The sequence below is a fragment of the Macaca nemestrina genome, chromosome 5 (genome assembly GCF_043159975.1).
Source record: "Macaca nemestrina isolate mMacNem1 chromosome 5, mMacNem.hap1, whole genome shotgun sequence".
NCBI classification, from domain to species: domain Eukaryota; kingdom Metazoa; phylum Chordata; class Mammalia; order Primates; family Cercopithecidae; genus Macaca; species Macaca nemestrina.
The window spans coordinates 171114399-171128055 of NC_092129.1; the positions used below are offsets into that span (position 1 = coordinate 171114399).

At 41.4% G+C, this 13657-nt stretch overlaps 1 protein-coding gene across 23 annotated transcripts in view; it reads right to left on the reverse strand.

Annotated features, from left to right (window-relative positions):
* The window catches only part of LOC105482440 (phosphatase and actin regulator 1), a 578235-nt gene that overhangs the window by 272219 nt on the left and 292359 nt on the right, over window positions 1-13657 (reverse strand). For 3 of the 23 annotated variants that reach the window (XM_071096036.1, XM_071096031.1, XM_071096038.1), the window contains exon 1: window positions 502-769. The exons of 19 other annotated variants lie outside the window; for them this stretch is intronic. In XM_071096036.1, coding sequence (XP_070952137.1) covers window positions 502-754 — 253 coding nt within the window. In that variant the 5' untranslated portion in view covers window positions 755-769. Of the gene's footprint in view, window positions 1-501; window positions 1089-13657 lie in introns of those variants that run through there. One more of the 23 variants, XM_011742541.3, reaches the window with a different exon arrangement.

The following is a 13657-nucleotide window of genomic DNA, read 5'->3' on the forward strand; positions in this document are numbered from 1 at the left end:
GCATCATTCAACAACTCCACAAGTCTCTAGGGCTCTGGGCGCCGCCGCCAAACCGCCTCTCCAAACTGATGCCACCCGAAGAAAGCCCATGTCCGCAACGCAGCCCAGCAAACCCCGTATCCCATCATAATACGAGGACGGGGCAACAGTTCAGAAGCCCATGGAAGGAAAAAGCAGGAGTCAGCTCTTTTACCACCGACAAATCGCCTAAGCCTCGGCTTCCAAATGAAAATCCCAGACTTGCTCTTTTAACTGTTTCAAAACCCTCATTTTGGGGACCATATACATCAATGGGATGTACAGGGTTGCGAGCCCGGGTTGGGCTGTGGGTGTCACTCTGCAAAGTGCTCGGCGGGCGGGTGTCATGTCTGGGTGGAGTGCGGATGTCCCCGCAGTTCTCCAGGCGACAGACGCCGACGGTGCCCCCAAACTGAGACAGCCCGAACCACCTCCCCGCCTCCCGCGCTCGCCGCTGCCGCCCCGACGGGCCCCGGCACTCACCGTCCCGGGCGTCCTCCCCCCGACTGCAGTTGCTGCAAATGTGTTTGATCTCCTTGCCTAGTTGACAGTGGATCACAAAGGACACGTTGTTGTTGTTGTTGGGGGCGGGCTCCTTCAGGGGCTTCATCCTCAGCAAATAAAAAGCTTTCTTTTTTGGTTTCTCGGCGCTCGCGCCTGGCACCGCGCCCTCCCTGCAGCGCGGCGAGCGGAGCGCAAACCTCCCCGGCTTCGCTGCGCGCGTGGGCTCCGCCATCCGGTCCCCGGGCGCCCGGGGCCGGGCGCTGCTCCGGCCCCCGCGCGCTGCCACTCGCGCCCCTCGGCCTCGCCAGCATGCCCCCGCCCCGCCCGCGCCGGTCGCTCTACATAAGCACCGCCGCGGCGGGGCGGGTCGGGGAGGGCGCCGAAAGGGTCTTGACCTCGCCGACCTCGCTGCCCGAGCCAATCCGGATCCCGAGGCCGGAGGCGGTGGCACGCAGGGCGCTCCTCGATTCTACCTGAGACGCTCCACTCCCACCTCTCTTGGGGTCTCACGTGCACATCCTCCTCTGGAGGCCCCACCCCTCCGGAAATCTCAGCACCAGCTACTGAAAGCCTGCCGGGTTTGCAGCTACCTTCACTCTCAAGAGCTCCAGGGCGGAACGCCAACCCCCTCCCCCTTTTCTTCACGCCTAAAGCTGCCGAATGAAAGCAAAATGTTTCACACGGAAAGCGCTGCGCTGGGAGCCCTCGGGTGCAAGCGCCCCTCCAGGGCCACAGCAAATTACCCTCTCCAGCGGATCCAACCCATAGCCCTTGACTTTCACTGGAGCAGACAACCTGTTACAACATAATTGATGTTTTCACCTCCCATAGAAATTCTCCGACCCGAAGGAGATTGTTTAACGCCAGGGTCATTAAAAAGGAAAATAAAATGCTGATTTTATCAAGACTCAGAAACAACAATTTGCGACTTTGGGACTGTCAGCTAATTTGGTCAAATCACTCTCCAGCTGTTTTAGCACAGTAACTAAGGCTTAGCAAAGCAAGGGACATCTACCAGGCTTTCCAAAGGGAGAACAGGGTCTTTTCTTTAAAAAACAAACAAACAAAAAATTGTTTTTAGAGATCGGCTGTCACTCTGTCGCCTAGGCTAGAGTGCTGTGGCACAATGACAATTCGCTGCAGCCTCGAACTCCCGGGCTCAAGCGATCCTCCTGCCTCAGTTTCCTGAGTAGCTGGCATTGCAGGGAGAACAGTGCCTTTAACGAACCATGCAGAACAAATCAAAGCTCAATAACTTGTAAATATTATTCTTCAGCCACGGATGTGCCTTATTAAAATCATGCTATTTCTAATAAACCACCAATTCACACAACAATCCCGACTCAGATATCGCCAATCCTATATCACCTTTTAGAGAACTAAGGCTTAGAGAAGGCCTAGATCACAATCACCTTGTGTGCTTATTTTAAAAATAGAGATTACAGAGCCCTAAATCCTGATATTCTGATTTAGTAGGTCAGTGCAGGGTCCAGGAATCTGTACCTTTAACGAGCTCCCCAGGTGACTTTGATGCAAAGCATAAATGGAGAAACAGGTGTTTACAGCCAGGTGTGTCTGCCCCCAAGCCTGTGTTCTTTCTACCCTACTGCATTCACTCTGAGTCACACCCTTGTCCTCTTTTCCAACCTACCAGAATAATGTCAGTTATAGAATGCACTGTCACTACCAGTTGTTTCTAGGAACTTCCTCAAAGCTAATTTCACAATTCCCTGTCACTCCCTCTTCCACAAAAGGCAGGTCTTTGCTAGTCTCTCCTCCAACCGGGCAAATTCTACACATACAGTTGCCTCACAGGTAACAGCGTCAACGATCCACTGAGGATATTAAATTACTGTATTACAATAAGCTTCTGATCACTCCAATGCTACCACTCTATCATTTCTACTACTTCTCATCTGCAAAATAGTGTGCACAAATCAGCACGATAAGAGCTTCATTTTCATTCTGGAGTACGGAAAGTCAGTGTCCAGCTGCCATCGCCTCCTGCAGAGGGGGATGGACGTAGAATGCAGGTTTCTGTAATTAGATCTCGATCCCTCTTGGTGCCCATTGAGGGCTTCAGCAACCGCCCCCTTTTACTGGATTCCCAGCCAGGCCAACCACAGGTGAATCCACTACGCCTGCTCATGTCAGATTCATGTCACTTGGTCCTTGGCTAATTATAAGCCTCATCTTAGAGGTTACAAAGGACCTGTTTGTAATACTGGTTGAGTGCACCAGGGAATTTACTGCATTGTGTTCTGAGCAAACATTTGTTATTCTCTTGTGTAATTCCTTGGGCCCCTCTCCCAAACTATCATCCCTTAACTCCCTTCTGAAAAGAGGAGGTTGTGTATTTACCAGCAAAGAACATGTTTCCTTAAATGTGTATTTTAAATTGCATGCCTTTTCCGACTTACTCTCTGCCCCACAGGTTAGAACAGTGGACCTGCAGAAACCCCATCTGACCTTATTAAAGCAACTGAGAGTGAAGCAATCTTTTATTCCCTTGCAGAATACTAAGGGGCTCTGTATGTTTCTATCTTAATTGGCCATCAGGCATTGTGATTGTGTCATACAAAAAAACTGGCAGAGCCACCAGCTAAGCCTCAAATATTAAGGGATGTGCCCTGGGCTGTAGGGGCCCTTTGTTCAAGTTAAGTGTATAAAAGCCACAAAGTTTACCTGGGAGAGCCATTTCTCTTGTTTGAGGATCCATCTTTCTAAACTGTCCTCCCTGAGTTTGCAGCCTCTGATAGTGCTGTCCAATATAGTATCCACTAGCAACATGTGACTGTTTACATTTAAATGAATTAAAATTCAATAAAATTCAAATTCAGTTCCTCAGCTGCACTAACCACAATCCACATGCTCAATGGCCACACGTGGCTAGTGGCTACTGCATTGGGTAGGGCAGATTGTAGAACACTTCCATCACCATTGAAAGTTGTATGAGACCATGCTGTTCTTAGCAGATGTGTGCCTTTTAGTGTCTCAGATTGAATTCGAGAATGATTCGCTTAAGTTTCAGAAGCATGAAACTTTCAGAAGTGCCATTTCTTATTGTTACAACAGAAGGTGTGTGAAGAAGGGCCCAGGATGGAATATAGCTTAGTGTGGGCAGCAGTTTGGAAGGTGGCTGAATCTGACGGCTTCCAGCACCACCTCCTTGCCTCAGCGGGCAGCAGGGCTGATGTGCACACTGTCCCGCATTTCCTCTTGATTCTGCTCTGTACCCTGAATGCCACCTCAGTGAAGAATCACTACTGGTGTCCATTATTATTATTTCCTTGTAGCATTTATTTATTTATTTATTTACTTTTTTTTTACCAAGATGATCTAAATGAGGATGAGCTCCTGTGATCGCGCTCAGCGTCACTTAGCTGTATGACAGTCTCCTTCCCATCCCTGATTTAGGATACACTTAACTTGCAGATCCCCTTGTGAGACTTGTTTAGTGCTCTAAGACCCCACTACCCAAAATATGACCCCCAGGACCAGCAGATTCCAGGTACCTGCAAGCCTGTTAGAAATGCAGCACTTCAAGCTCTAGCCCAGAATCTGCATTTAAACCATACCTCCGGGTGATTTGGATGCATATTGAGGTTTCAGATGCACCCTCTAGAAATCAGCCTACCAGAGCAACGCATATTTTCATCCCAAAATAAGTCGTGGATAGGATTCTTGATCTCATGGAACTTGAAACTTAATGGGAAGGGCTGGGTGGGTGGCTCACCTCTGTAATCCCAGCACTTCGGGACACTGTGGCGGGTGGACCACCTGAGGTCAGGAGTTTGAGACCAGCCTGGCCAACATGGTGAAACCCTGTCTGTACTAAAAATACAAAAAATTAGTGTGGGGCATGGTGACCCACACCTGTAATCCCAGCTACTCAGGAGGCTGAGGCAGGAGAATCGCTTGAACACAGGAGGCAGAGGTTGCAGTGAGCCAAAATCGTGCCACTGCACTCCAGCCTGGGCAACAAGAGCAAAACTCCGTCTCAAAAAAAAAAAAAGAAATTAATGGGAAAGAGGGTGCACTCAATACGAGGGCATATAAGAATAACAGGAGACACCGAGCTGAAAACACGTGCAAATTTGTAACCAGGAGTAGCCACGGAGATCTATGAATTTAACATCGGGGGTGTGGGGTGGGCCATATGTAAAGGGATTTCTGCAGTGATTATTGTGGAAGAGATGGCGTATATGCAGGAGGAGTCCCCTGGGAAAGTTGATCTGAAGCAGTAGGGGACAGAGGGTGGTAGTGGCGGTGGTGGTAGTGTAGGGAGACTGCAAGCTCGCAAACTAGGAGTTCATGGGGTGGGGAGGTCAAGGATGGGCAGCCATTGGCCTGGCAGGACCTGTTACAGCCAGCAAATTGACTTTTCCAGAAGATCCCACCATTAGGCTGATGTGAGGGCGACTGCAGACCTTGAAATCCCCCAAGTCTGAATGTGAGAAGCAGTGTGTGATCTCCTGTGAACTGAGGCTTTGTTCTGCTTTCTACCTGCCTATGCTCCTCCCCAATTTTAATGCCCAGCTATTAGGAGACTTTAAAGAAACCTACAATCAAAATTAAGGATAGAAAATTTAAAATGCTCACAAAAATGCTTTCACTCTTATGGGAAAAGACACAGCAGAAATACAAAATATTAAGGTCAACACAGGGCAAAGCAATGGAAGTGTACTCAAATAGAAATTACTACACATATTTAATGTAAGAAAAGATTTTTATAAAAATCTTCTTTTCCTCTCTCAGTATTTTTTCTTTGATTTGAACTCAAGCTATTCATTCAATGTCTGCCCTGCTTCTGTGTCTCCTTTCTTGTTCCTATCCGCCCTGCAGTGGGTTGAATGGTGTCCGCCTCTCTCAGAGATATGTCCCTGTCAAATCCCTGGAATATATGGGTGTGACCTTATTTGGGAAAAGTGTCTTTGCAGGTTTAATTAAGTTAAGGATCTTGAGATGAGGAGATCATCCTAGATTCTCTGCATGGGTCCTAAATCCAGTGATAAGTGCTTTTTATAAAAGGCACACAAGGGAGAGACACACAGACAGAGGAGGAGAACACAATGTGAAGATGGACTTGGAGATGGGAAATGACACCGCTGCCACAGGAATGCCAACAGTCACCAGAAGCTGGAGGAAGGGGAGGAACAGGCTCTCCCCAAGAGCCTCTGGAGGGATCTTGGTCCACCTTGAACTTGAACTTCTGGTCTCCAGAACTGAGTGAGAGAATAAATATCTGTTGTTTTAAGCCACTAACTTTGGGATAATTTGTTACATCATCCCTAGGAAAAACACGCTCCCTAAACATTAACAATATGTGATATTCTTATTACAAGAATAGCATCTATATTTTTCCAGGTTTTCTCTAAATGTGCAGTATGTTAAAACCAGAACTGCAAGCTCATCTACAAAGTGTAGGTTAAGAACAAGGTTAAAAAGTACTTCCAAATGGTTCATGGACACAGAATGGTGCAGCACTGCTGCTGTGTGTGTGTGTGTTGTTGTTGTTGTTGTTGTTTTGGGGGTAGTTTTTGGTTTGAGTTTTTTGTTAGTTTTTTGCAGATGCTAGACTGGAAGTATGGAAAGGAATGGAAGAGAAGACTATGATTAAGAGGAGATATAGCTTCCAGGCTGTCTCATATTTGGTGTAATACATTTATATTTTGAGCAAGGAGATGTGATCAGAGCTTGCTGTGAATGGCTAGTGAAAATTCTTTAGGAAATTTAGGGGTATGTAAGTGGAGGTCATATTCAGGGCCTGAGCACTGGTCCACTGTATGAATGGTTTATGGCTGGCATCTGTTCTAATAGACTGAATATTCTTTCTGACTCTTATATGTCTAGTTATTAAACATTTTGAATGTCACTCCTGCATATGATTGACAAGCTTTGATTGCCCCACAAGTAAGGCTTTTCCACCACAGTGTTTTTCTGCCAACTGTGATTTGAAGCCTCAAGCGAAAGATCCTTTGGCTTTAGCTTTTCCCTTATTATCTCTTGATCAAATCTGGCAGACTTTTGGTATAAGCCCCAGGGAGAGGTTAGTGGACAAGGGGTTTACAGAAACAATTCTGTAAAACAATCTAGTTGAAATATCTAAATGTGTGAGCAGTTTTTTTGTGTTAAGTGGGGTTTTGTTTTTTATTTTTTATTTGTTTATTTTAGATGAGGGTTGTTTCCCTAAAACTTTGAATGGAAAGTAGTTTTACTTCTAGGTTTATGATAATTATGCTTACTAAGGGGATTGCTCTGTGAAAATTATCCTGTGAACACTTAGCAGATAGCAACATGATGAGAAGGAAGATTGGAATCACTTTAGATAAAACAGGTGGAGAAAGAGGTAATTGAGGGAGAACTATCTAGAATATGATTCCTGTAGTTCTTTGATTGAAACATTACTTTGGAAGACTCCTTTCTCTTTCTGCATTACCACTGAAGAGAAGAGGGCTGGGGTAGACTAGCTCTTAAGTTCAAAAAAAAAAAAAAAAAAAAGGATCTTCTCCAAAATAGGCCATGTTCTCAGAGTGAATACCATTGTTGTGGCCATGACAGAAAGAAGATCAGGTATGGTGGAAATTTTTCTGCAAAGTCTTGTAACATCAAGCATCTTTAAAGCCTATATTACTAATATCCAAGGAAGACTCTTATTCTAAGTTAATAAATTTAGGATCAGGTATTGCTGCTCATGTCTGGGGATAAATAGGAGAGAGATTAGGTAGAGGCTGAAAATTATCAGAGATTAGTGAGACTTCTAGTTGTTCCAAAGTATTCAGTTTCTTTACATTTTGCTCCCAACTATAAATCCCATTCTAAATGAGATTTATAGACGTATAAACACAGCCTTATGTTTTCTTCTTGAAATCGTTCTTCTTTTTGGCAGATTTAGACACTTCTAGATATTTGTCTTATAGTCATAAAAGTACCAGAATATAAAGGTGGTATTAAGTGTGTTTATATTACAATAAAAAAAAATAAAGCAGCTGGGAAGTCCAGCAATAACGGAATGACTTCATAAATTGTGGTATATTTATAGCATGATGCCACTAAAAAGAATAAGTTAGACCTAAATAAGTGGACCTGGAAGAATTTCCACAATATGTTGTTAAATGAGAAAATTAAAGTTCACAAAACTGACTATAATATGATCTCATTTTTGTGAAACAGATATTGTAGACATTACTAGTGCCCTCCAAATATTTCTGACTTGCTGTCTTCAGGCACATGGTAGGATTGCAGTTGGCACAGCCAGAACCCTTTGTGAGTGGGGCCATTCCAACCTTTAAATGATAGCTGAAGTTCAAGATAGCAGCTACTGCTTCCCTTTGGGTTCTGAAGTGAGGCAGTGATGAGCTCGGACTACCTAACGACCCACAACAGTCCTGTAGTATGAGACACAAACTTGTGTTGTGTCACGCTGCTGAAATTTAGGAGTTGTTTTCACTGCAGTACAATCTAGCCTATCAAGACTAATAAAACAATGAGAAGTGTGTGTGTGTGTATCATATATCACCTTCTTTAATATAAGTTGTGTATATATCACCTTATTTAATATAAGGTGTGTATGTATCACCTTATTTAAACATTATACCAATATCACAAGATGGAAGTAGTATTTCCACTTTTTACACTTCACAAAACAGAAGTTCAGTGAGATTAAATGAATTTCCCAGGTCACACAATTAGCATTTGGCCAAGTAGAACTCTGAGTCAAAATGAGTTTACAGCAAAGCTCACCTTTCTGTCTCTAAACATTCCTCTGACATTGAGAAAGCGGCTAGGTAGTTTTTCTTCAGAGGACCCTCAGCACTATTTTAGGAGAGAGCATATGGCATCATAAAACACAACCAAGAAAGGTTATCAGACTACAGGCACAGGACATAGAAACCTTGGCTGCCATGCCGAGCATCGCTGCTGGTGGTAAATAGAACAGGGATAAAAATAGGATGCATAGGTTCTTATCTATCATCTGTATTGGCAGATCCCTGTTCTTTTAATCTTTAAAACAGACTGCAGTTGTGTACTGGCTGATGTGATCCTTTTAGGGCTGGGATTGTATCTACATTGTAGTGAATCCCTCAGGGCTGTTTAACAAAAGCTCACCATCAGCTAATGATAATTGGCCTTTAGGACAGAATCCCGATTGTTTATACTGAGCAGGTGCTGGAACAAGGTAATAGGATAATGTAACATTGGCGAGAAATGGAGGGTGGAGTGGCCCTTTTTCCAAGTGTGAGAACTTTAGTTACACATGCAACATAATGGTGGGGGGCGGGGTGGGGCAGGGAGTTGTAGGTAGCCAGCTCTGGGAAGATTTAAAGTGGATGTCACTGGTGTATTCAAGTGGGATGTGCAATTTATTTCTTCCATGGAACATATGATGTCTAATTCACCGAGGAAAACAATGGAATATGCTCTAAGACTTGTGAAGTGAATGATCAAAGGAACATCTCTACTTCTAACAAGGCAGGTTGTATCTTGATTCCACACTCCAGGGTCCTGTGATCCCTGAGCTTCCAAAACAATTTTTTACAGTACAGAAGCCATGCTGAAGAGAAAAGATATTTATATTTATACATTATATGTCAATAGAGCTTTTCCTCCATGATACATATTATATCCACACAAATTAATATAACAGTTTGTAGCCATTTTACATGTAAGAGCAATATTGCCTGCAAGAATCAAGGGTAAGTCAAAAGCTAAGAGGAGTCTAAAGAGAGCTCATATAAAGGGAGCTTAAGGGTAGGAGAGCAATACATGCATGTTGTATGTATGTTGTAGAGATGCACGTGGATATATATGGAGAGATATATACTCTTATGTATAGAGACATTATATGTATATACTCTATATACTCCATACTCCATAGAGATATAGTCTAAGTTCAAGATCAGCCTAGGCAACAGTGAGACCCGGTCTAAAAAAAATAAAAATAAAAAGAGACACACAAAGAGAGATTTTAAAAACCCATTCGGGTTCACAACAATGAGTTTGCAGGGAAAGAAAGACCACCAGCGGGAAGAAGGGGAAGGATGTAAACGATGTATCATTTAGTGAGCTTCTGGTGTATCTGAGAAACTACTGGGCTTTTTATTAATAAAAAATTTAAAGATATTCATTTGTAAAATCTATTTAAAGAATAAGAAATATACTAAATATATATTACAAACAAATGGTATGTAGTATTTTATATTTTACATAGATTTTATATTTTTAACTGCAAATTTTATCACTTAATGTTCACAATGGTTACAAGGTTTGAGGTATTTCCCTTATAAGGAAAAAGCTGGTGAGAGGAAGTTGTGCAAAGCTATATTGCACAGATGTGCAAAGCCCAAATCTGAAGTGAATGCAGACCAGACATATCCACTCTCCACCATATCATGCTGCTGTCCAGAACTTTGCACATAAGAAAGAGGTAAGGGGAGGGAGAGTATTAGTACAAATACCTAATGCATATGGGGCTTAAAACCTAGATGAGAGGTTGATAGGTGCAGCAAACCACCATTGCACATGTATACCTATGTAACAAACCTTCACGTAAAATAAAATAAAAAAAGAGCCTATATTGACAAAGGACTAATATTCAGAATCTACAAGGAACTCAAATAACTCAACAATAACAACAACAAAAAGCAAATAAACCCATTAAAAATTGGGCAAATGACACAAACAGACATTTTGCAAAAGAAAACATACAAAGGGACAACAAACATATGAAAAATGTTCAACATCACTAATCAGAGAAATGCTTACTAAAATCACAATGAGATACCATCTCACACCTGTCAGAATGGCTATTATTAATACTAAAAAATAAAAAAAAATTAACAGATGTTGGTGAGGATGTAGAGAAAAGGGAGTACTTATACACTGTTGATGGGAATGTCAATTAATACAACCTCTGTGGAAAACAGATGGAGATGTCATAAAGAACTAAAAATAGATCTACCATTCAATCCAGCAATCCTACTACTGGGTATATACACAAAGGAAAATAAATCATTATATTAAACAGATACCTGCACCCATATGTTTATCACAGCACTATTCACAATAGCAAAGATATGGAATCAACCTAAATGTTCATCAACAGATGACTGGATAAAGAAAATGTGATAATGTGATATACACACACACACACACACACACACACACACACACACACACAAAGGAATACTACTGAGCCATAACAAAAGAATAAAATTTTGTCTTTTGCAGCAACCTGGATGGAACTGCAGGCCATTATCTTAAGTCAAATAACTCAGAGACAGAAAGTCAAATACCACATGTTCTCACTTATAAGTTGGAGCTCAACAGTGGTTACCAATGGACATGGACATAGAGAGTGGAATAATAGACACTGAAGACTCAGAAGGGTGGGAGGATGTGGGAATGAGAAATGAGAAGTTATTTGGTGGGTACAATGTGCTTTTAGGGTGATGGCTACACTCAAAGTCCAGGCTTCACTTCTCCATAATATATCCATGTAATAAAAAATGACACTTGCACTTCCTAAATCTATTAAAAAATTTTTAAAAGAAGCAATAATGAATGAAAAATATCTTTCCAAGGCACCCTAGAAAAAAAATTCCTGGAAGGCTTCCTAAAGATGAAGGGTCCATCTATCCATCTACTTATTTATACTGGGAGTAAATCTATCTTGTCAGTTTATAGATTATTTTTAAAGTACTGAAACAAATACTCTTTCTATCTCAAATCTTGTAATTTATTTTTAAAAGCATTTTAAAACATGCTATTTTTCTTGGCAGTCAGCAGGTTGAAAAACAGAATTATTAAATTTTGACAAAAGAATCAATCCTTAGAGAAAGTCTGAGTTATGATAAAAAATAGATAATAAATCAACATATATTTATATTTTACCAAATCTAATGCATAGAAACAGTTTAAAGGAATCTTACAAAAATTTTAACTATGTGAAGTCCTTCTTTCAGTTTATCTTTTTTTAGTTCCCTTTCTCTTTCTTTTCCCAAATTGGCAATATGTCAGGGATACCTGAGGTCTCAGGTTAAAATCCTCTGATCTCATGAGATAAACCTTCAAATCTGTCCATTTCTTAAAGGCAAAGAAGCCCTATCATTTCCACTTAACTAAATCCTAATCTAAAATTTACCTTAAAAATGAAACACACTTGTTTTGCATGCAAGGTAAATGTATAGGCACTGCTCCATTACCTAAACCTGATGCTCAAAAGTTTAAATTCTCAGACATACTTCAGGGCATTAATGCATATGACTTACCAGCATAACTCCTCAAGCTTTTCTGTTAATACATTCATGAGCCCACAGAGGGCATATTATCATGTTCGCATATTCAGATCAGCTAATTTTTCTTAAATGGTGCAAATTAAGACAACTGGGAACTGTTTAGAACATTTTATACACAGTTTGGGAACTATTACCCATCATTATATGCATTTAGAGTTGACTCTCCAGGCAGGCATTGGTACAGACAAGTTTGGTTTTTGACAGGTGCACATGATCAACCAATAGGTCACACTGCTTCGATCTTATCTATATTTTCCAACAGAGAAAGAGTTTAGCCTTTTCCTTATGCTGCTTTTAAGCCTGAGGGTAATACAGAAGACACATGATAATCACAGGAAATGCTTTCTCCTAAAATTTTTCCTAGGTTTTGTTAACAAATAAACAATAAGAGAGATAGGTATTTCCACGTAGAGTACTGAAATGAAAAAAGAGAGCTGAGATATTTTCCTGTGAATACATATTTGTAACTGCTAACCCCCCCCAAAAAAAGTAGACATGTATATAATGCTTTATAGTATATGTTGACATTTTATCAGGCCGTGAAAGAAATAGGATAGCCGAGCTAATAGAGCAGGCATTTTTCCCTTTACCTGAGACACAATGTTGCTTGCTGAAAGAAATGAACAATGTGCCACTGTGCTCTCCAAAATGATCTTAGCTCAAACTGTATAAAAGAGGGAAAAGCGAGGTGACTCAGGAAGGAAAGTGCTCGTTCCCTGCAAATGCATAGTTCAGTGTTCATTGTAAATACCAGCATATGCTTGGTAACATAAAGAGACTGCTGAGAACTGTTTAGACCACTAAGTATTGGGTGGAGGAATGAACGAGTCAATAAAATCTTCACAGTTCAAATCCAAATCAGTCTGAATCCAGGTTGATACTATTCTCCATGTTGCTACCCGCATTAATTACCTGTCAGTTACCCAGACTGAAACTTCCAGTGATGACAGTCTTAGAAATTAGGGAAATTCCTCATGGATATTCTATTAAAATCTACCTATCGCTCAAGCATGATCAGGAGGATTAGGAATCACAAAGGTTTCACACCAAAGTGAGAAGGAGGAGAGAAGACAGAAACAAGACAGTACTTCCCCAAAGTGGGGGACACACTATTTATTGGATGTCACTTTCTAGGCTGCCAGGTTTCTGTTGACAGGTGGCACTGAATCAAGAAAAGAGACTGACCTTTTCTGGGAGAAACTGAATTTCAGAATACTACAGAGAAGCCTTGAGAAAGACTTCTGGGCTATTGCAGGTCACGGTGGGGAGAGGGCAATGAATAAACTGGAGTTGGAATCTGTAGTCATATGCTGAATTTCAAGTCCAGCTCCAAACCATTCTCATTGTCCTCTTGTGCAAACCACCCTCCTTTCAAGGTCACCCTTTCTTCTCTGCACTTGAACCTTCTGCACTATTCTTCTTCTGAATGCAGTGCCAAACCTTGTTAATTTTTCTTCCCAATTTTTATCTCATTTATGATGAAAAAATGCCCCAAAGCTGAGAGTGGGATGAGATGGCATCCTCATTTCATTCTTTAGAAAATGAATTAAAGTAACAACCTCTTTAATTATTGATTTTCACAACTAAAAATCCATCAACATCATTTGTAATTTATTAAACACCTGTCTTTATTTATCACAATATTACGTGCATGAAATTTTCTATCAGTGGAACCACTTCTGACACAGTCTATCCCCTGATTCCATCATAAACTTTTCCTAGGAATCAATTATTCCAGAAAGTCAACTAAGTTAGATTTGATTACAAAGACCAAACCTTTCAGAGGGGTTAATCCTCAAAGTGATCAATACATTCTTCGGTTGGTAAAATGAGGGCAT